This window comes from Lolium rigidum, chromosome 6 (assembly GCF_022539505.1).
Source record: "Lolium rigidum isolate FL_2022 chromosome 6, APGP_CSIRO_Lrig_0.1, whole genome shotgun sequence".
Taxonomy (NCBI): domain Eukaryota; kingdom Viridiplantae; phylum Streptophyta; class Magnoliopsida; order Poales; family Poaceae; genus Lolium; species Lolium rigidum.
In genome coordinates this window covers 86,986,771-87,010,245 of record NC_061513.1, presented here as the reverse complement: position 1 = coordinate 87,010,245, position 23,475 = coordinate 86,986,771, and the positions used below count along the sequence as shown (strand labels likewise).

Here is a 23,475-nt window from a genome sequence, read left to right as displayed (position 1 = left end):
CCAGTGACCTTGCCATCGACGCTCGCCCATGGTTCGACTCTGGGGCCTACACCGGCGCGTGGAAGCTCATCTCGGGCGCTAAGGATGCCGGCGATGTGTGCGAGAATGCATTCAAGGGGATCAGCAAAAGGTCCCCCGTCACCGATATCGATCGCCAGATGACGGAGCGTTGCGATGTCGCCTGCGATCTCGTCCGCCTGCTTATCCCCAAGTAATCTTGCGCGTGTCCTTCTTTGTTAGGGTAATTTTTTTTGAGGTTGTGCATATTGCTCTCAATAATTATAGTTACTCGGTTGTCTTGTAACATTTCAAAGCCGTATATGAATCAACCAGTTACTTCGATACGCCGCGCTTGTGTTGTTATTACTTTTTGCATGTATAGTAGTTTAGTTGCCTTTGAATGTATAACTGATGATCTGAAGAGCGCTGAGTTAAGCCCGTATCGGTAATCAGCGTAAGTACCAGATGTGGTTCTCTTTTCTGGGCGCCACTTTGATGCTCATTGCATATCAGTAGTCCTGCAAAAGGTCGGAACAACAATAATCAGTTCATGATCTGTTGGTACCTATTCTATTCTGACATCTGCTGCATGTCAGCCGCCTTGTATAAAACAGAAGCAACAACAGTCTAGTTTATCACATAGAAAAACTGCAGTGGTGTATTCAATTATTTTACAACACGCGTAACAGGATATACAGGTAGTGGTACTATATATGTTATTTGGCGACTGAACTTAGTGGATTAAAAGTTCCGCGCAAGATGTCTATTTCGTTTGCTTAGCTTCTCCCTTGTCTTCTGTTCTCAAGTTAGGGAGGCACCCTCGGAGGGAGAAAAACGGTTGCTGGCCTTCCATGTATCCTCGCACACGATCTGCAGTGACCCCGTTCTGGGCAGATCCGATGGAAGCAAGCTCATTCATCTTCCACCCCTGGATGATGAACACCACATGTCACTGCAGCTTCATGTTATTTTCCGCTGACACCGCTTCTGTTTTTATGATCTGCATACAGAGGAGAGGGAGACATGGGGGAGAAGCAACTTAATGGTTTGTTACCGGGAGGGGACAGGTCTTGCCCGATCTAGTCAGCGCAGTCGCGGTGGGAGGAACAAGTGAAAGTTTGCATCAACCATCTAGAAGCCCTTTTTATTAGCAAAGGAAAAGAAGTGTGAGAATGCTTAGTGAAACAGAGACAATAGAATATAATATTTCTTCAAGGCAGTCTGAAGAGCGATATCTTAAAGAAAAGTAGTATAAGATTTTGCATAAAGAATATATCAACTATACTCCATTGTGAATTTAATTGCACAATAGCCCCCAAGAAGTAAAGGAATTGTGTCCACTATGAAACATAAATATACAGCGGGCCAAAGATTAGAGCAGATCATCTCCAATGTTTCTCCATAAATTAGCAGCTAATAAATAACAGAAATCCCTCACAAATATTGTTCTTGGTATTGAACCATTGTTCATAATGCATCTATATTGGAAAATAGAAACCTATGTCATCTAATCATGTTTAAACATGTAGGTTTCAAGAAGTTTTAATCTTTGAATTGGCACCAATTACCTATTTGAGGGGATGCAAATCGCTTATAATTTTGTATGCACAGACTGTGATATCCTAGTTGGCTCAACAGGATTGATAGGATATTCATATCAACAAGTGCAACTTTTTCCCCAGAAGCTCATCTCCAAATAACTCTAGATTAAGTGTGCTTGGTCCGGAGCGATTTGAGGAAAGGTGATCGACCGGAAAGTCCTTTCGGGCTGTGCATAAGTGAGCATAAAGGGCGCAGAAAAAACATGTGTTGGTCTGTGAGGCTAGTCTAGAGAATTGCCAGGAGAAACAGGCCTGGCCGGGGAGGGGAGGGGGGGGGGTGGGTGGGTGGCCGGGGTGTTACACGAAATGGTCATGGTTGTATGCTAGCTATTGTGTATCTAAAAAAACGTGAAGCAACAACAAGAGCTCAAGATAAATAATCAGCATGTATGACCTTGTAACGAAGTTTACAAATTATCTGACCAGTTATATCATATCACAGCATGTACATTGTCTACAGTTCTAGAGTTTTCCTAATCAATCAATGTATAAAAGAGCACATATCTTAGCTTAACGAAGTTTGCAAATTGTCTAAACAACTAGATCACATCAGAGCATCTACATGACCTACAGTTCCAGATTTTTCCTAATCAATGTATAAAAGAGCATAAATCTTAGATGTATAAAAGGAACCGACTATATGAAGTCTATCTCAAAGGTCCGAGTTCAAATTGTTTATCTAGCTGGACAGAAAGGCATCAATGTCACACTGAAAAGAAAAAAAAACTATGCAGCATGGGCACACACAGGAATTACATTGCTAAGGTCAAACTAAATAGTAGACGACACAAAAGATGATATGTCAAATTAAGAGATATATCAAGAATCGAGCGCAAGATCATAAGACCAGGGAGTCTAGTCAACGTTTTCTGAAAGTGATCATTAAAATAAAACAGGAAGGCAGACATGCACTATCATCCAAAATATCAGTGATACTATTATGTCCTATATTGACCAAATTACATCCCACTCTTAATACTAAGAGTCAACGAAGAAACTTATTGTTGCAGACAAAACCAGCAAAAAGATTTTATCATCTAAAAGAATACCATCAACACATTTGAAGGTAAAATTGTTACTGCCATGAAGTTGTTCTTTGCAACTATCTGATGGACACAGGATGGGTAGTGAACACACCTGAAAAAACGCAATATCTACAACTTTCAGTGATGCAGCATATATAAACTAAGTTGCACATATCGAACTCCGCTAAGGAATCTTGACTTTACCTTCAGTGAAAGTTATTATGAGAGAGGAAAATATGGTTGTAGAAATTTTCATGTTACTAAAACACCTCTCTTTTTGCTGAAAATCTTGAAGCTGCACTTGTTTTATCTTTCTATGCTTGTTGCATTATGCTTCATGAATTTGTTTATTTACAAGATTCCTATGCATAGGAAGCATGTTAGACTTAAATTTGTTTTGAATTTGCTTCTTGATGCTCTCTTTTGCTTCAACTACTATTTCTTGCGAGTGCATCATTAAAACTGCTGAGCCCATCTTAATGGCTATAAAGAAAGAATTTCTTGGGAGATAACCCATGTGTTTATTTTGCTACAGTACCTCTATTTTATATTTGTGTCTTGGAAGTTGTTACTACTGTAGCAACCTCTCTCTGGGAATGGTGTTTTGGAACATGGGAGCATATGCTCCCTATATTTTGAAATGCATCTTACACATATTTTAAATTTCAAAAAATTGAAACAAAAAATTTGCACGTACATCTTCACGTGCTAAGCGCTCACAAAGTTGTTTCATAAAAACTAAACTTATCATGTGACGTGTGTAAAAAAGACAAAATTCAGTGCTAAAAACAATGCTTTTCACAGGATAAGTTTTCTCTTTTTTACATAGACCACAAAAAATATTATTTTTTCATGAAACTTGACGCACACACATATATTATGAACATGTAAATGTAGAATTTTTTGTCAAAATTTTTCCACACTTCAAAATATGTTTTCTTGGTAGAGGGAGCATACGCACCCGGGAGCCGAATTGAATTTCCACCTCTCCTTATCTTATTTTATTGCATTGTTGTGCCAAGTAAAGTCTTTGATAGTAAGGTTCATACTAGATTTGAATTACTGCGCAGAAACAGATTTCTTTGCTGTCACGAATCTGGGCCTAATTCTCTGTAGGTAACTCAGAAAATTATGACAATTTACGTGAGTGATCCTCAGATATGTACGCAACTTTCATTCAATTTGAGCATTTTCATCTGAGCAAGTCTGGTGCCTCAATAAAATTCGTCTTTACGGACTGTTCTGTTTTGACAGATTCTGCATTTTATTTCGCATTGCCTCTTTTGCTATGTTGGATGAATTTCTTTGATCCATTAATGTCCAGTAGCTTTATGCAATGTCCAGAAGTGTTAAGAATGATTGTGTCACCTCTGAACATGTTAATTTTTATTGTCCACTAACCCTCTAATGAGTTGTTTCGAGTTTGGTGTGGAGGAAGTTTTCAAGGATCAAGAGAGGAGTATGATACAATATGATCAAGGAGAGTGAAAGCTCTAAGCTTGGGGATGCCCCGTGGTTCATTCCTGCATATTTTAAGAAGACCCAAGCATCTAAGCTTGGGGATGCCCAAGGCATCCCCTTCTTCATCGACAACTTATCAGGTTCCTTCTCTTGAAACTATATTTTTATTCGGTCACATCTTATGTACTTTACTTGGAGCGTACTGTTTGTTTTTGTTTTTGTTTTTGTTTGAATAAATGCTTGTGTGGGAGAGAGACACGCTCCGCTGGTTCATATGAACACATGTGTTCTTAGCTTTTAATGTTCATGGCGAAGGTTGAAACTCGCTTCGTTAATTGTTATATGGTTGGAATCGGGAAATGCTACATGTAGTAATTCTAAAATGTCTTGAATAATTTGATACTTGGCAATTGTTGTGCTCATGTTTAAGCTCTTGCATCATATACTTTGCACCTATTAATGAAGAAACACCTAGAGCTTGCTAAATTTGGTTTGCATATTTGGTCTCTCTAAAGTCTAGATAATTTCTAGTATTGAGTTTGAACAACAAGGAAGACGGTGTAGAGTCTTATAATGTTTACAATATGTCTTTTATGTGAGTTTTGCTGCACCGGTTCATCCTTGTGTTTGTTTCAAATAACCTTGCTAGCCTAAACCTTGTATCGAGAGGGAATACTTCTCATGCATCCAAATCCTTGAGCCAACCACTATGCCATTTGTGTCCACCATACCTACCTACTACATGGTATTTCTCCGCCATTCCAAAGTAAATTGCTTGAGTGCTACCTTTAAATAATTCAAAATTTATCACCTCTTATTTGTGTCAATGTTTTATAGCTCATGAGGAAGTATGTGGTGTTTTATCTTTCAATCTTGTCATTTACTTTTGACAGACTTTCACAATGGACTAGTGGCACATCCGCTTATCCAATAATTTTGCAAAAAGAGCTGGCAATGGGGTTCCCAGCCCCAATTAATTAACTTTCATTAATAATTCTCTTCACATGTTTTGCTCTGATTCATCAGTAAGCAACTTAATTTTGCAAATAGACACTCCTTCATGGTATGTGATTGTTGGAAAGCACCCGAGGATTCGGTTAGCGATGGCTTGTGTAAGCAAAAGGTTGGGAGGAGTGTCATCCATAAATAATGAAACTAAAGTACATGTGTAAACAAAAGAGAAGAGGGATGATCTACCTCGCTGGTAGAGATAACGTCCTTCATGGGAGCCGCTCTTGAAAGTCTGGTTGATAAGGTAGTTAGAGTGCCCACTACCATTCGTTGACAACAACAAACACCTCTCAAAACTTTACTTTTATGCTCTCTTTATGTTTCAAAACCAAAGCTCTAGCACAAATATAGCAATCGATGCTTTCCTCTTTGAAGGACCTTTCTTTTACTTTTATGTTGAGTCAGTTCACCTATCTCTCTCCACCTCAAGAAGCAAACACTTGTGTGAACTGTGCATTGATTCCTACATACTTGCATATTGCACTTGTTATATTACTCTATGTTGACAATATCCATGAGATATACATGTTACAAGTTGAAAGCAACCGCTAAAACTTAATCTTCCTTTGTGTTGCTTCAATACCTTTACTTTGATTTATTGCTTTATGAGTTAACTCTTATGCAAGACTTATTGATGCTTGTCTTGAAGTGCTATTCATGAAAAGTCTTTGCTTTATGATTCATTTGTTTACTCATGTCATTACCATTGTTTTGATCGCTGCATTCATTACATGTGTTTACAATAGTATGATCAAGGTTATGATGGCATGTCACTCCAGAAATTATCTTTGTTATCGTTTACCTGCTCGGGACGAGCAGGAACTAAGCTTGGGGATGCTGATACGTCTCCGACGTATCGATAATTTCTTATGTTCCATGCCACATTATTAATGATATCTACATGTTTTATGCATACTTTATGTCATATTTATGCGTTTTCCGGAACTAACCTATTGACGAGATGCCGAAGGGCCGCTTCGTTGTTCTACGCTGTTTTTGGTTTCAGAAATCCTAGTAAGGAAATATTCTCGGAATCGGACGAAATCAACGCCCAGGCATCCTATTTTTCCACGAAGCTTCCGGAACACCCGAGAGCCACCGGAGGGAGCCCCGGTGGGCCCGGATGATAGGGCGGCGCGGCCGGGGCCTCGGGTCGCGCCCCCTATTGTGTCACCGCCTCGTCGCCCCTCCGACTCCGCCTCTTCGCCTATTTAAAGGTCCCCGACCTAAAACCTCGAGACGGAAAAGCCACGGTACGAGAAACCTTCCGGAGCCGCCGCCATCGCGAAGCCAAGATCTGGGGGACAAGAGTCTCTATTCCGGCACGCCGCCGGGACGGGGAAGTGCCCAGAAGGCTCCTCCATCGACACCACCGCCATCTTCATCAACGCTGCTGTCTCCCATGAGGAGGGAGTAGTTCTCCATCGAGGCTCGGGGCTGTACCGGTAGCTATGTGGTTAATCTCTCTCCTATGTGCTTCAATACAATAATCTCATGAGCTGCCTTACATGATTGAGATTCATATGATGATGCTTGTAATCTAGATGTCATTATGCTAGTCAAGTGGGTTTTACTTATGTGATCTCCGGAGACTCCTTGTCCCACGTGTGTAAAGGTGACGAGTGTGTGCACCGTGTGGGTCTCTTAGGCTATATTTCACGGAATACTTATTCACTGTTATGAATGGCATAGTGAAGTGCTTATTTATATCTCTTTATGATTGCAATGTGTTTTGTATCACAATTTATCTATGTGCTACTCTAGTGATGTTATTAAAGTAGTTTTATTCCTCCCGCACGGTGTAATGGTGACAAGTGTGTGCATCCGTGTTAGTACTTGGCGTAGGCTATGATTGTGATCTCTTGTAGATTATGAAGTTAACTATTGCTATGATGGTATTGATGTGATCTATTCCTCCTACATAGTGTGAAGGTGACAGTGTGCATGCTATGTTAGTACTTGGTTTAGTTGTGTTGATCTGTCATGCACTCTAAGGTTATTTAAATATGAACATTGAATATTGTGGAGCTTGTTAACTCCGGCATTGAGGGTTCGTGTAATCCTACGCAATTAGTGGTGTTCATCATCCAACAAGAGAGTGTAGAGTATGCATTTATCTATTCCGTTATGTGATCAAAGTTGAGAGTGTCCACTAGTGAAAGTATAATCCCTAGGCCTTGTTCCTAAATATCGCTATCGCTGCTTGTTTACTCGTTTCTACCGCGTTACTACTGCTGCGTTACTACTGCTTGTTTACTCGTCCCGGGCAAAACACTTTTCCGGTGCCGTTGCCACTGCTCATACTTATTTATACCACCTGTATTTCACTATCTCTTCGCCGAACTAGTGCACTTATTAGGTGTGTTGGGGACACAAGAGACTTCTTGCTTTGTGGTTGCAGGGTTGCTTAAGAGGGATATCTTTGACCTCTTCCTCCCTGAGATCGATAAACCTTGGGTGATCCACTTAAGGGAAACTTGCTGCTGTTCTACAAACCTCTGCTCTTGGAGGCCCAACACTGTCTACAAGAATAGAAGCTCCCGTAGACATCATAGGTTCACCGCCGAGATACGCGCCGGTGGCTTCCGCCTCACCCTCGGCACGTACAACACGCCGGAGCTGGCGGCGCGCGCTTACGACGCGGCGGCGTGGCGCTTTCGGCTGCCAGGGCGCGACATGAACTTCCCGGATGTTGAATCGCTAGAGGAGGCGGAGTTCCTCGCGCCACCGCCGTGCCTCGTCGACGACGAGGACCGTCGCCGGCACCGCCGGTTGCAGCGCAGGAGCGCCATCGCCGAGCGCGACGAGCGGTTGATGCGCCGGTGGAGGGCGCAGCTTCCCCAACGATGTCGACAACACCGACGCGTTCTTTGCTAACCTTAGGGCACAACGCAGGTCCAACAGGCGCCACCATCGGGCCGTCGCCGCCTTCGAGCTCGAGAATCGGAATACAACTTGGACCGAAAACGACCCTCGGTGGGATGACATTTGGACGGAGACAACCTCCGACGACGAGTAGAGACTAGACTAGTAATTTATCTATTTTATTGTAATTTCAATAAAGTCGTTGTCGGTTCTATCAGTTTAAATTTAGTTTATAAAGTTGTTGTCGGTTGTTTTTGTTCAATAAAGTGGTTCCGTCTTTCCGGCGCGGATACATGGCCGGATTCGAAGGAGGAGGCTCTGTCTTCCGGCGCCGGCCCCCTCTTTCCGCCTCTGTCTTTCCGTCGGCCCCTCTTCCCGCCTCTGTCTTTCAGCCGGCCCCCTCTTCCCGCCTCTGTCTTTCCGCCGACCCGCTCTTCCCGCCAATTTCTTCCCGCCTCCTGTCTTCCCGCCTCTTTCTTCCCGCCACTTTCTTCCCGCCTCCTGTCTTCCCGCTCCCATTTTTCCCGCCTCTTTCTTCCCGCCACTTTCTTCCCGCCTCCTGTCTTCCCGCCTCTTTCTTCCCGCCACTTTCTTCCCGCCTCCTGTCTTCCCGCTCCCATTTTTCCCGCCTCTTTTTTCCCGCCACTTTCTTCCCGCCTCCTGTCTTCCCGCCTCTTTCTTCCCGCCACTTTCTTCCCGCCTCCTGTCTTCCCGCTCCCATTTTTCCCGCCATTTGTCACTACATATATGTAGCCCGGCTTGGCCAGCATTATCACATCTCTACAATCTCTCATCACTCTCTCATGGCTTCCACCGCACCCACTCTAACCTACCGGCGAGTGGAGGAGCTTTGCGCCTCGAACTACCCTTGCCCACCGGGCTACCGCGTCCCCGCGCGGCTGGAGCCTAGCGCCGGCGGCGTGCCGGTCCCTCCCTCCCTCGGAGTGCTGCGCGCCGGGCGGCCATCACGAACCACTACTACCTCGACCTCACGCCGGAGCAGCGGATGAATCCCCGCCGGCATCCCGATAACCAGCATACTTGGGACGCCTTCTTCATCAATCGGCGTGAGAGGGCGCTCGCCGGAGTATGAGGAGGACGGTCTGCCTCCCGGGAACTTCCACGAGGCCGGCCGTCGGCTATGGTGGTACGGCCGGACTCGCGGAGCGTCATGGACTACATCACGGCCGGCGATATCCCCGCCTGCGCTACCCTCGGTTCGAGCCACGAGCGCCGCCCGACGACGGCGACGACAGCGGCGACGACGACGGCGGCAACTTAGAAGGCGACGACTACCAGGTACAACGGCGGCGACTATGAAGACTACGAGTATGCATATTATACGCCTAGGCAGGAGTATGACTAAATCACTCCAAATTTCATGTATCATCGGTGCTATCTCGAATCAATCGAATCATTCGAAAATGGACACCGGAACACATCACGGATAATATAATTCACATGATCCATTCAACAAAGTTTGGTACAATAAATTATTACACATCATTTCTTCCCTTGTGTCCCTGCTTGCTTACGATTGGACCGTATCCATGGAGCATCCTCATCATTTAACTTAATGCTTGGGTCGGTGTTCACTTTGAAGGGCGGAATTTCACCAAACATATTATAATCTTCTGACATGTCTGTCTTGTCCTCCACTCCCACGATGTTTCTTTTCCCTGAAAGAACAATGTGGCGCTTTGGATCATCGCATGATGTACTGATCGTTTTCTTATCTTTCCGTTTCCTCGGTTTGCTACTCATATCCTTCACATAGAAAACCTGAGCGACATCTTTCGCTAGGACGAATGGTTCGTCAAGGTAACCAAGATTGTTGAAATCCACCATTGTCATTCCGTATTGCTGGTCCACCTTTACCCCACCTCCTGTTAGCTTGAACCATTTGCACTGGAACAAAGGGACCTTAAAGGAGGGTCCATAGTCAAGTTCCCATATCTCCTCTATGTAACCATAATATGTGACCTTTTGCCCATTCTCGGTGGCTGCATCAAAGCGGACACCGCTGTTTTGGTTGGTGCTCTTTTTATCTTGGGCGATCGTGTAAAATGTATTCCCATTTATCTCGTACCCTTGGAAAGTCGTTATAGTCGAAGATGGTGTCTTGGCCAACATGTACAGCTGATCTACAACCTTATTGTCATTCATTAAATGTTTTCTCAACCAACCGTCGAAAGTCTCCATGTGGGCCTTCCTAATCCGAGATTCGGGCTTCCCGGGTTGTCCGAGCGTAAAATATTCTTGTGTTTCTCAAAGTACGGAGCCACCAAGCTGGAATTGGTCGGAGCTGTGTGGTGTGCTTCGGTCGAGAGAATGGCCGTCCATACATATCGTTGATTTCCTTCCGATCGTGCCTTTTCCACTTAGTCTCCCCTCGTGCCGCGATCGAGGAAGACCAATCGGCTTAAGGTCGGGAACAAAGTCAACACAAAACTCAATTACCTCCTCATTTCCATAGCCCTTGGCGATGCTTCCTTACGGCCTAGCACGGTTACGAACATATTTCTTTAATACTCCCATGAACCTCTCGAAGGGGAACATATTGTGTAGAAATACGGGACCGAGAATGGAAATCTCTTCGACTAGGTGAACCGGGAGGTGCGTCATAATGTTGAAGAAGGATGGCGGGAACACCAACTCGAAGCCGACAAGACATTGGACCACATCGTTCCGTAACCGTGGTAGAACTTCGGATTGATTACCTTCGAGAGATTGCATTGAGGAATGCACATAGCTTCACAATGGCTACTCGAACATTTTCCGGCAGGACCCCCTCAAAGCAATCGGAAGCAATTGCGTCATAATCACGTGGCAGTCGTGAGACTTCGGGTTTTGGAACTTTTTCTCCGCCATGTTTATTATTCCCTTTATATTGGACGAGAATCCAGACGGGACCTTCATACTGCTCAGGCATTCAAAAAAGATGACCTTCTCTTCTTTGGTCAGAGCGTAGCTGGCACGACCTTGAAACCATTCCGGATGCCGGTTATCAGGGTCTTTCAAACGTTGCTGGTCCTGCCGTGCTTCCTTTGTATCATTTGTCTTCCCATACACGCCCAAGAAGCTTAGGAGGTTCACGCAAATATTCTTCGTAACGTGCATCACGTCGATTGCAGAGCGGACTTCTAGGACTTTCCAATATTCTAGCTCTCAGAATATAGATTTCTTCTTCCACATGGCTGCGTGCCCGTCAGCTCCCTTCGGAACCGATTGTCCGCCAGGACCCTTTCCAATGATGACTTTCAAATCCTTGACCATATCAAATACCTCAGCACCGAGTACGTTCCGCGAGGCTTCGGCCGGTGATGCTGCCTTGCTTGTTGTAATGCTTGCCTTTCTTTCTTACTTGGATGAATTTTCGGAAGAAATCGACGATGCCCAAGGTACACGTTCTTCTTACAATTTGGCAAATGTACACTTTCGGTCTCATGTAAGCAGTGCGTGCATGCATTGTATCCCTTATTTGACGAGTCCGGAAAGGTTACTAAGAGCGAGGCCAATCGTTGATGATTACGAAAAGCAACGCTCGTAGGTCAAATTCCTCTTCTTTGTGCTCATCCCACACACGGACACCGGGTCTGCCCCACAGCTGTAAAAGTTCATCAACTAATGGCCTTAGGTACACATCGATGTCGTTGCCGGGTTGCTTCGGACCTTGGATGAGCACCGGCATCATAATGAACTTCCGCTTCATGCACAACCAAGGAGGAAGGTTGTAGATGCATAGAGTCACGGGCCAGGTGCTATGGCTGGAGCTACGCTCGCCAAAAGGATTCATGCCATCCGTACTTAGACCAAATCTTATGTTCCTTGCGTCAGCTGAAAAATCTTTGAACTCTCCGTCGATCTTTCTCCATTGCGTTCCATCCGCGGGGTGTCTCAACTCCCCGTCGGACTTACGGTCCTCTTTGTGCCATCGCAACAACTTGGCATGCTCTTTGTTCTCGAACGGACGTTTCAACCGTGGTATTATAGGAGCATACCACATCACCTTGGCGGGAACCCTCTTCCTGGGTTTCGGCCCTCAACATCGCCACCGGGGTCATCGCCTCGATCTTATAATGCAATGCGGTGCATACCGGGCATTCATTCAAATTCTCGTATTCACCGCGGTAGAGGATGCGATCGTTGATGCATGCATGTATCTTGAGAACCTCTAAACGTAGAGGGCGGACAACCTTCTTTGCTTCGTACGTACTGGCGGGCAACTCGTTATTCTTTGGAAACATATTCTTCAACATTTTCAGCAAGTTTTCAAATGCCGAGTCAGCTACACCTGCCTGTGCCTTCCATTTCAGCAAATCCAGTGTGCGGCCCAGCTTTTTCAGACCATCATCGCATCCGAGGTACGGCGCCTTTCTGTGATCCTCTAACATGCGATCCAAATTCTCCCTCTCCTTTTCAGTTTCGCAGCGTCTCCGTGCATCAGCAATGGTCCGACCAAGATCATCAATGGGCTCATCACGTGCCTCTTCTTCACCTTCCCCTTCACCTTCCCCTTCACCTTCGAGCATCCTCCATGAAAGTATCACCGAAATGAGCAAGATAGCTTTCATCGATGAAATCATCCCCTTCTTCATCTTCTTCCATTATAACCCCTCTTTCTCCATGCTTGGTCCAACAATTATAGCTTGGCATGAAACCGTGCCGAAGCAGGTGCATGTGAACATCTCTTGAGGAAGAGTAACCCTTCTGATTCTTACAGTTAACACATGGACAGATAACAAAACCCCCCTGCTTGTTCGTATTAGCCGCTACGAGGAAATCTTTCAAACCCGTAGTGAACTCGCCGGTGAGTCGGTTACCGTATATCCATTGCCGATTCATCTGCATTATTATAATATAAAATATATAATTAACCATCATGCATTTGTTAAACTAACTAGCTACAAACAATATAAATTAAACAATGAACTACACACATGCGCATATTTTATCAATGACACATGAAAAGGTTCAAGTTGCTAACCGCGATCGAGGAGGAAAAAATAAATAAGGAAGCTCAAGTGTGGCTCCAACACTTCATATCATGTTTGTTTCATGCTCTTGGGGCATTTTTATCAAACACCTTGTGTGCATAAGAGGAACCAAAAGCAAACCTACACCCCCTTGTGAAGCTTGTGAAGAGAAGTGGCACCAAATGGCTAAGAGCTGTGAGCTGAGGCCCTTTTATAGGGATGGGCCTTTAGTCTCGGTTGGCCTGGCCAACCGCGACTAAAGGCCTTCGGGGACTTTTAGTCGCGGTTGGCCTGACAAACCGCGACTAAAGCCCCTCCCGTCCACCAGCTGGCCAACGAGCGCGCTGGGCCCAGCTCTTTAGTCGCGGTTCGCCACCCGAACCGCGACTAAAGACCCCATTAGTCGCGGTTCCTATATTTTGGCGACTAATGGGGCTTCCCGGAAGGCCATTTTTCTACCAGTGAAATGAGCCATAACTGAAAGTATTAGAGAGAAAAACTACGCAAGCAATGTGTAGAAATAGCAATCATTAAACAATGAGTACTGCCAATGAACAACTTGATGTTTCCAATTAAAGTTCTAAAAAATGACCCAAGCCATAACGAATTCCTGAGGGATGAAAAGTTCAAGTCAGAAATTAATGAGCATAAGCATGCGAAGATGGTCAGTTCCCAACAACATGAGGCAAAACATGATCGACCATTCAAGCCACTCAATAGAAAATCATCAGAAAACACAAATACACACACAATTGTAAGAATGCTAAGCACCAATATGTGCTAGTTCGGGGTTCAGTTCTTGCTGGCTCTACAATAGGTCAATCTCCATTTACTGTTTTAATAAACAAAGTATCACAAATACATGGTTCCACCAACAACTGTAAAAATAACTTAACTAATATCACAAATTCCTCACCCTAACTCTACTTCATTTCACTTGTTGGGCATATCCTGACTAGAACCTTCAACATTTGTTGTTGGTTCAACTAATATAACAATCCAATAGAGATAAACCAAGACTGGCCTTTGGCTAAGTCTGCTCCATGGGACCTAATAATCATTGATGGAGTCATCCTTTAGCATTTTCAATTATGCCGCAGAAAATCACAACATAGTAGATTCAGGCAAAATATCTCTAACCGAAACAACTATTGCAGACCTTGAGCTCCACTGAACCAAGGAAACCAGCTTTAACTTGTACAAGAAACTTCAAGGAATTAGCTTTAACTTTCACATGAAACTTAAAGGAATTGGGCGCCTACGGCTACGACTGCATGTTTGTGAGTTCTGCATCACCTGAAATAATATTACAGAAAACATATAACAGTAAGATGCAGATTCCAATATGATTCGTAAAACATGAACCATACCTAGCGGAAGGAAAACAACCTAGCCCCTCATGTGAGCCAACCTACGCTCAACAACAACCTCGATGGGCAGCCTTCTCCTGTGAGGAAACCGACCGCGTCATCTACATGATCCATATATAATCCGCTACCGAAGCCGCATAGCAGAAATCACAAGCGAGAGGTGTCAGCATCCTATAAAGAGAGGCATAAATTGGCAATCGTAAACAAAAAATCATCCAATCTATAGAAAATTAGGACAACCCACATCAAACAGTATAAGAATAGAAACATCAAGCAGCAAGCTGTATACAAAAATATCAAAGGAGAAAACAGTAAACCTAGGATTCGCCAGGAAACTCATGTGCCTCGCATCCGTATGCTAGCCCACATCAGCACCCATGTTATGCGCCCTAACATGGACAGGGTGTTGCATCGGATGCACCGATGGCAACGTCAGGGAAGGCGCTAAGTCATCCCACTCCATCGGTGAGGTTGATGCAACCTCACGTGAGGGATATGAGGGAGCTGATGGCCTCCTACGCGCTGCCACCCGCCTCGGGAGGGGATGGATTGCGGCACCGATGGATGCTTCAGTAGAGGCCACGACGGCCAGACGGTAGAGGGTGGCCCACGCCCCGAGGAGCCATCCAAGTAGAATCTTGGACCTCCAGATTGGCGGAACATATCGTTGTATCCATCGAGACAGGCAAGGGAGCTATGGTGGCGGCTGACTGGGTTGATGACACAAGCGGCACGAGACCTGGGAGATAACTGAAGAGGCCGGCGCTACTGTCGGGTCCTGGGCAGTATAAGGTAGACACGGAGGGGGCAGAATGACCGCGCGGGAGGCCACAGTGGTGCAGGTCGTAGAGGAGAAATGGCCATAGCAGTGGAGGGTGGTAGGACCTGGAGAGGCGGAGGAAGAAGAGAAGAGGCGGAGACCGGAATTTTGAGGGGAGACATCGAGAATGACGTCGACGCGTGAAAAGATGAGAAGGCGATAGGCTCGAAAATACCTGATACAGCGGTGCCCACACTAAGAGCATCTCCAGTCGCGTCCCCCAAAGCTATTTGGGGCGCGCCGGACAAAAAAACCGTTCCAGCCGCGTCCCCCAAACCCGTTTTTTGTCCGGCGCCCCCCGATACGGTGTCCGGCGCCCCGAGCCCGTCCCCGCCCCACAGGGGACGCACCGGGGACGCCGGGCACAACGAAAAGCGAGGCGAAGCGACGCGGGACCGACGCGTCAGCGGCACAATAAATTTTAACCTAACCGTCGCCTACCTCGCGATGGAAGTTATTGGCGCGCAGCGACGGTGCAGTTCCCGCAGAGGCACAACGACGGTGCAGTTCCCGCAGAGGCGCAGCGACGCGTCTCGTCGCACCTAGCTCTGCGTGCCGGCGTTAATGAGCACCACCGCTCCCCGCCTCCCTCCGGCCTATAAAAAGGGCCACCTCTCACCGTCCCTCTCACACACAAACCCTAGCGCCTCTCTCCCCAACCCTAGCCGTCACCATCTCAACAAGAGTCAACACCATGGCTGGGAGAGGCGGAGGCCGAGCTCGCGGTCGTGGTCGTGGTCGTGGCCGCGGCAGAGCTGCACGCTCGCCGTCGCCTGCCACACCGTCGTCTTCATCGTCGGAGATGGACGTGGAGCCGGGCGTGCTGTTCGAGTTCGTCCTCGTCCTCAAGGGCGACCCACGCGGCATCCACAGGCTATCAGACTCCTTCGCCGAGTACGTCGCCGGCGGCGACCGCCCAGGCACGATGCATCTGCGGGAGGCTTCGTGCAGCTACTACCGGTGGATCGTCGACGTAATCTACGACGCGCGCGGCAAGATGTACCTCCACATCAGCTGGGAGAAGTTCGCGCGCCACCACAGCCTCGAAGCCGGCTTCATCCTCCTATTTTCCTACTTTGGCGACAGGGACATGAGCGTCAAGGTCTTCGACGAGACGCGCTGCCGCCGGGACTACCACGGCGACAACACCGACGAGGAGGACGACTGATGAAGAGTGTTGTTTCTTCGCAGCGAATACATGCACGGAGGTTTCTTGATGTTCGTCATCGGTAGAACCAACAATGGCACCATCTCCCGCTGGATTTTCCAGTTTGGGTGACTAGGTGTGCCCTCGAGTGTTCTTTCTTAGCAGCGAACACAGGAAACCTTCGATGCACGACCTAGTTAGGTTTAGTTTTTTTGCAAAATTTTATATTTGTGTCCACCATGGTTCAAACTATGTATTAGTTTGTGGAAAACCATGTTCCAAATTGTGTCTTCGTGTAAACCACGTTCCCAATTATGTATTAGTTTGTGAAATATTACTTCTCTTTATTGAAATAAAAATGCAAAAAAAATAAAAAAAAAGTTTTTTAATGTTTGGGGGCGGCGTTTGGGGGACGCGGCTGGGAAGCGACGTCCCCCAAACACGGTTCGAACGAAACACGTCCCATAAACGTTCAATTCGGCGCGGTTTAGGGGACGCTTTGGATGACGCGACTGGAGATACTCTAAGAAATCAGAAGACCGGGTAGGAGAAGAGTAACCTCATTGAGCGGTCGAGAACAACAGGAAGCAACAACAGGAGGCCACTGGCAGGCAATCGGTAATTAGGGAATTAACGTGCAAAGAAAAAGGTAACAAAAATGATCTGCGGTACCAAACGGCCATCTACAGTGCTAAAAAACTTACGTGGAATTACATAGGTAATAATCTGTTCTTGGAAGTTAGCCCCATCCCCATCCATGAATAGAAGCCGGTGGTGGTCATAATTTTAATCACGTGCAAATTTAGGAGTACCGTAGAGTGGAAAATTTAGTAGCTACTCCTAAGTCCCAAACCTGCATGCTTGTTTGTATATACGCAGATTCCAGTATACCACCACATATGGGGCTGCTCTAAGATTTCAGATTCATCTCTTCTAGACCCAATCTCCCCATGGTCGACCCCATGAATAGACACCAGTGTTGGTCGAGTTTGGTCCCTTGCAATAAAGTCGTAATGTTACTCACTTCATTTAAAAAAGTCGTAATATTGCTCACGTGTAAATGTCCACGTTCTCTACGTTCTCTCCGCAATCATCGTTCGTCGATCTCCGGTTTTGGTTTATCTGAATGCAGTTGAAGCGTCATCTTCTGAAGAGATACACGCAGTCCAATTTTCTTGAATCATATCATCTCGAAACTTCCACGAAAAAATACACAAGAAAGCAAACAATGTAATTTTACCATTGATCTACAAACCAGAGGAATGGACACGCAAACTTTTCTCGAACAGATAAAGGAATTTAGAGGACGCCAGACACTTAACATCTCCCGGTCACGCGCTCCAAAGGTCACTTCGGACGTGCCCCAAATACTGTTCGGCGTTCCTAGCTCATCCCATGTGTATAGAGGCTGTATCAGGGACACCAAACACGATTTTTACACTTGTTTTTCTTGTTTGGAGGTCACGTTTGGGGGACGCGGCTAGTAACGGGAGCCCCTCAAAGCGGCACCACGTCACGGCGTCCCCCAAACAACCAATCCGGTGCTTTTGCCGGACGTCGTTTGGGCCTTTGGGGGATGCGACTGGAGATGCTCTACTACTGAGTACATTGAAACACACTGACACAATGATCGACTATTAAGAACGAAATTTATTAGAACAACCCGATATCCCTATGAGAGGAGCTTGTATAACCGGCAACCTATCTTTCGCTTAAAGAGGTCATCTATCAGTTTTATTTTTATTAATCAACCTAGCATTCACACCTATAAACGCGCACATATCCTATCTCTATAAACATCTTCGAGAGACTAGTCTAAAAAAATAATCTGGCGGGTCTTCAGATTAGCGAAGTTATCATAGGGAATCTCGTGATCGCCGGGAATGGTGTCTACCATTGAAAAAAATCATCTTTTATGAGACACCAAATTATTAAACCCGAGGTATTTTTGGTGGGCTATGGATGTCACTGCCCTTCTAAGTATTTAGTTTGACTAAAGTGGAACATTTCATTTTTTATAAAGTTAATTGTAACGCCGGATAACTGTTCGAGATGCATAGGCTTAATTTCGTATTTACAGCTTTCTCCGAGTTGGTATCATCCTTTCTTGGAGGAAGCTGTTGCATCTCTGGTTACTAGTTGCTAGTTGTAACTATGTGTTACTTCCTCGTTGTTTCATTTATCTTCACATCTTCGGTACTCTTCGAATGGAAAGCCGCAAGGAGAAAAGAACACGACTTTGCTGCTTGCTTGATATATACAGAAGCGCGCTCTGTTTTGCCTTCAGTGACAGACAATGACACAAGCAAGAGAGACAAATACAACCCATATTTCTTACTCTTTCCTTTGGCTGACATAACATATCAGCTCGTTTGGTCTCCAATTATACAGAACATAATCGATCAAATTAGTCATGGTAGATTTTCAGCTGAAGAATGGACCTAGCCCCGTGAAGATCGGTTTCATTTTAGTTTCATGTCGCATGTATATAGGTGGGTTTTTTGAAAAGCAATTACATCCAGCCTCTGTATAACCAAGATGCACACAGCCGTTTTAAGTGTCTCAAATTAAAAGATAGAAAAAACTAGGCAAAATACATATCGAAGCGATGAATCATATGACGCCTAAGGTGTAGGTGGAGCTTCAGTCCGTAGACTATGCTGCTACCCATGTGGAGAAAACGTATCCCTCGTCGTAGCCTCCAACCGTGTACAGACCTCCGTAAATAGATCTCGGTTCTCCACTCGCTGAAGAGGTAACCACAAACGAAGAATACCTATACATCTATAGATGACCTGCAACAAAGAATAATTTTTATCGTTAAAAATCTTGACATTTCTACTTAGCCAAAGCGCCCAGATAACTGCTAGAGTCCCCACCCTAAGAAGCAAATTGAACCTTAAATCGATACCATGAAGCCAATTGCCAAAGATATTGGCCACACTAGTCGGAGGATACATGGTAGATGCTACTTGGATGACTGACCATATAGATCTCGCAAATTGGCACCGGAAGAAAAGGTGTTTAATGGTTTCATCATGATGACAGATCACACACTGTGTACTTCCGTGCCAATTCCGCTTAATAATATTGTCTTTGGTGAGAATAACTCCTCGACGAAGATACCATCCAAAATTTTTATTTTTAATGGTATCTTCATCTTCCAAATTTTCTTATTATTATCAATTGGTATATCAGAATGAAGAATCGCATTGTATAATGATTTGACCGAGAAGGTGTCATCTACATGAAGATTCCATCTAAATTCGCCCGGTTTAGGTGATAAGTGAATATCTCCCAGCCGTTGAAGTAGTGAATTCCATGCTAATAGCCTTTGTCCAAGTAAAACCCGTCTGAACGTCACATTCGGAGGTGAGGTAGCCATTACTGTAGCAATGGTATCACCTTTGCGACGAACAATACTATACAAAGCAGGATACTGTTCACTTAAGGGTGCATTGTCTAACCAAACATCTTCCCAGAACCGTATTTGTGCTCCATTCTTAATCGAGAAAGTACCATAGCGAAAAAAGACATTTTTTTCGCCATGAGACCAGCCCAGAAGTGTGAATCCCCAGGTTTCCAAACCACTTGGGATAACGTCTTCCAGCCGATATATTTTCTCCGAAAAATACATTGTCAAATCCCATCTTCGGTAAGAAGCTTAAATAGCCATTTACCTAGCAGAGCTGAATTCTTGACCTCCAGGTCATGAACTCCAAGCCCGTCTTGATCTTTGGGACTACAAATTATACTCCATTTAACCAGTCGATATTTCTTTTTCTCGCTGTCCCCTTGCCAAAAGAATCTGGATCGATAATAATCGAGTTTATGCAGAATTCCTTTCGGTATTAGGAAGAATGATAACATATACAGTACCATATTTGTCAGTACCGAATTAATTAGTACCAATCTTCCGTCCAGGGACAGCAATTTATGTTTCCAACTACTAAGACGCTTTTGTAATCTTTCTTTCACTATTTTCCATTCAGCGATTGTAAGTCTCCGATAATGAATCGAAATACCCAAATAGCGAATAGGAAATTGGCTTTGCCCACAACCAAACAAGTATACAGAGTTCTATCATTTTGGGCATCACCGTAAAAGAACAATTCACTTTTATGGAAATTGATTTTTAATTCCGACAACTGCTCGAAAGCCGCCAAAATTAATTTCAGATTGCGAGCTTTTTCGAGATCGTGATCCATAAACATAATTGTATCATAGGCATATTGAAGAAAAGATAAACCACCATCAACCAAATGTGGGATCACAACTTCAATCTGACCATCAGACATGGCCCGCTCTATGAGTATAGCCAGCATATCCGCTACAATGTTGAACAACATTGGTGATAACGGATCCCCTTGGTGTAACCCTTTTCGTGTTTGGAAATAGTGGCCCGTGTCATCATTAACCCGGATTGCCGCACTACCTCCATACACAAAATCATTTATTAAAGCACGTCATTCAGGAGAAAAACCTTTCATCCTGAGCGTTTGTTGCAAGAAAGACCACTTGACCTTATCATAAGCCTTTTCAAAATCCTTTCTGCCTCATTAACTTTCGTTAACAAAATTACTTCACCAAAATTTAGACGAAATAATTCTAGTTGTCCTGTGTGCAGAGCACTGAACAAATCTAGAAGGTCCGGTTTAATAGTATCCCAGAAGGTTTAATAAAACTTCGCTGGAAAATCATCCGGACCCGGTGCTTTGTTGCATTCCATTTGGAAAATTACCTTCTGCCTCTTCCTCAGAATAAGGTGCGGTTAGTAAGCCATTTTCTTCCATAGAAACTTGGGATATGTCATCCGTTAAGTCCTCGTTAAGAGAAAATGAACTTTTCTTCGGAGGACCAAACAGACCTTTATAATAATTAGTAATGTAGGGGTGTGTGTCTAATATGCTTCAATGATCAATTGCCACGTAAAGGAAGAGATTTATCGTAAGATACAAACAGGCACATATTCTCCAATCATCTGAACCTGATAAAGAAAAACAATGCAGATAAAAAGTTATGCTTAGGTAGTTTTAGCCTTCCGAAATATGCTCTAATCATGCATTGCAGATAAGTGGAAGAGATATCTCCTCTGAATAATACATCGCGAGATACACGCAGCCCAATTTTCTTGAATAATCTATCAACTTGAAACTTCCACGGAAAAATACAAAAGAAAGCAAATGTAATGTAATTTTACGACCTACAAAACAGGGGAATGGAGACGCAACCCTTTTTCCGACAGACAATGCAGTAAAGTCTTGAACGTGGAGCCACGGTGGCTCACATGTCGACCGGCACCCGCTTGTAGAGCTCCTCCTTGTCGAGGCGCGGCTTGGCGACGACCTGCAGCGGCGTGCCCATGAAGGTGATGAGCCCGGGGGACTCCATCATGCTGATGTCCTCCGGCCGTGTCCCCTCCGGCGGCGACCAGGTGAAGTGGTGCAGGAGGTGGCCGATCATGGACGCGACGAGGTTGATCCCGAGCTGCGCGCCGGGGCACACCCGCCTGCCGGCGCCGAACGGCAGCACGCGGTAGTCGCAGCCCTTGATGTCGATGTTCTCCTCCACGAAGCGCTCTGGCCGGAACTCGAGCGGGCTGTCCCAGACCTTGGGGTCGCGCGCCAGCGCCCAGGCGTTGACCGTGACGCTGGCCCCCTTGGGGATGTCGTAGCCGGCGATCTTGACGGCGGCGCTGGCCTTGTGCGGGAGCATGAGCGGCGTGGGCGGGTGCAGGCGGAGCGACTCCTTGACGACGGCGTTGAGGTAGGGCAGGTTGGGGAAGTCCGTCTCCGACATGACCCGGTCGCGGCCGACCACCCGGTCCAGCTCCTCCTGCAGCTTCTCCTGCACCTTGGGGTTCTTCACCAGCTCCCCTATCGCCCACTCCACGGTTATCACCGTCGTGTCGGTGCCGGCGGTGATCATGTCCTGCTCGTCGTTCGTGTCAGTGTTAAGTTAAGTCACGAAATGATTTCTATCAGTAGGAGTAATTGATGCGGAATACTACAGTACGTACCCAGAGGAGGCCGATAACGGTGTCGTCGCTGAGGTCGTACTTCTCCCGGAGGGTAAGGAGCGCGTCGACGAAATGCTGCTTGGAGGTGCCGCTGATCTTGAGCGCCTTGGCGTGCTCCTCCATGATCTTGACGGTGAGGCGGTCCCGGCGGTCGTTGTGCGCCTTGTAGATGTCCTCGTCGACAGGGGCCAGCCATCGGAGCCAGCGGATGTACTCGGCGATGGAGAGGGACGCGCCGATCTTGATCCCGTTGGTGACGATCCCCTTGAACTCCCGGCCCTGCTCGTCCAGCTCGCCGTCGGCGCCCACGAAGCGCTTCCCGAAGGCGAGGCGCGTGATGTTGTTGAACCCCACCATGCCGAGGAACTCCCGCACCGCCACGGGCTTCCCGCCCTTACCGGCCTTGTGCAGGGACTCGACCATGTCCGTGACCTCGTCCTCGCGGATGGGGCGGAGCGCCTCGAGGCGGCGCGGGGTGAAGAGCTCGAGGTTGCAGAACTTGCGCACCTTGATGTAGTGCGCGCCGTAGTCGGCCCAGATGAGGTCCATGCCGCCGCGGCTGAAGCGCTCCGTGGAGCGGTTCCGGGGCCGGTCGGCGAGCTGCTGGTCGTGGGTCTTGAGCACCTCCTGCGCCAGCTCCGAGGTGGACACCACCACCATCGGCGACGACCCGAACCACACCGTCATGATGGGCCCGTACCGGCCCGCCCACTCCGCGAAGCAGCGGCACCGCACGGGCTGGATTTGGAACAGGTTGCCCAGCACCGGCCATGGCCGCGGACCGGGCGGGAGCTTGCCGAAGCGGAGCCGGTTGAGGAGGAGCGCCGTGATGGGGATGGCCAGCAGCGCCAGCGCCACGGGGAGCAAGGTCGCCGTCTCCATGGCTGCTACGGACTGGAGTAAGCTAGCGAGCTAACCGCGCGCGCGTGGGTAGCGTGGGAACTTTCCTACTTACTCCTGATCTGGATGCTGTTGTTAATATATACACGTAGTCACAAGCGACATTTTAGGCGGGGTGGTAGGTAGGAGCTTCGTCTCGCCTGCAAATTTTGCACTTGTCGTCTCGGCCCCATGAATTGACACGGGCTATGGTCACTCGTAATGTAGCTCACGTGTACGCACGAGATCCATATCGAAGAGTCATCGGTCGAAGATTCGCCACGTTTGTTTACTCAATCGT

At 46.4% G+C, this 23,475-nt stretch overlaps 1 protein-coding gene across 1 annotated transcript; it reads right to left on the bottom strand.

The window, feature by feature from the left end:
- Positions 1-21,323: 21,323 nt before the first annotated feature.
- LOC124662229 (cytochrome P450 98A1-like) lies at positions 21,324-23,200 on the bottom strand. The gene is made up of 2 exons (XM_047200089.1): positions 22,296-23,200; positions 21,324-22,207 (listed from the first exon to the last, which is right to left on the bottom strand). Exons 1-2 carry the CDS (start codon positions 23,175-23,177, stop codon positions 21,560-21,562), a joined length of 1,530 nt encoding a protein of 509 aa, XP_047056045.1. The 5' UTR covers positions 23,178-23,200; the 3' UTR covers positions 21,324-21,559.
- Between the last annotated feature and the right edge of the window lie 275 nt (positions 23,201-23,475).

Excerpts from the sequence above, each read along its gene's own strand:
- LOC124662229 (XM_047200089.1), bottom strand. The coding sequence starts at position 23,177 with ATGGAGACGGCGACCTTGCTCCCCGTGGCGCTGGCGCTGCTGGCCATC. Across the intron at positions 22,208-22,295 it reads CCGTTATCGGCCTCCTCTGG|GACATGATCACCGCCGGCAC; the intron begins GTACGTACTGTA and ends AACGACGAGCAG.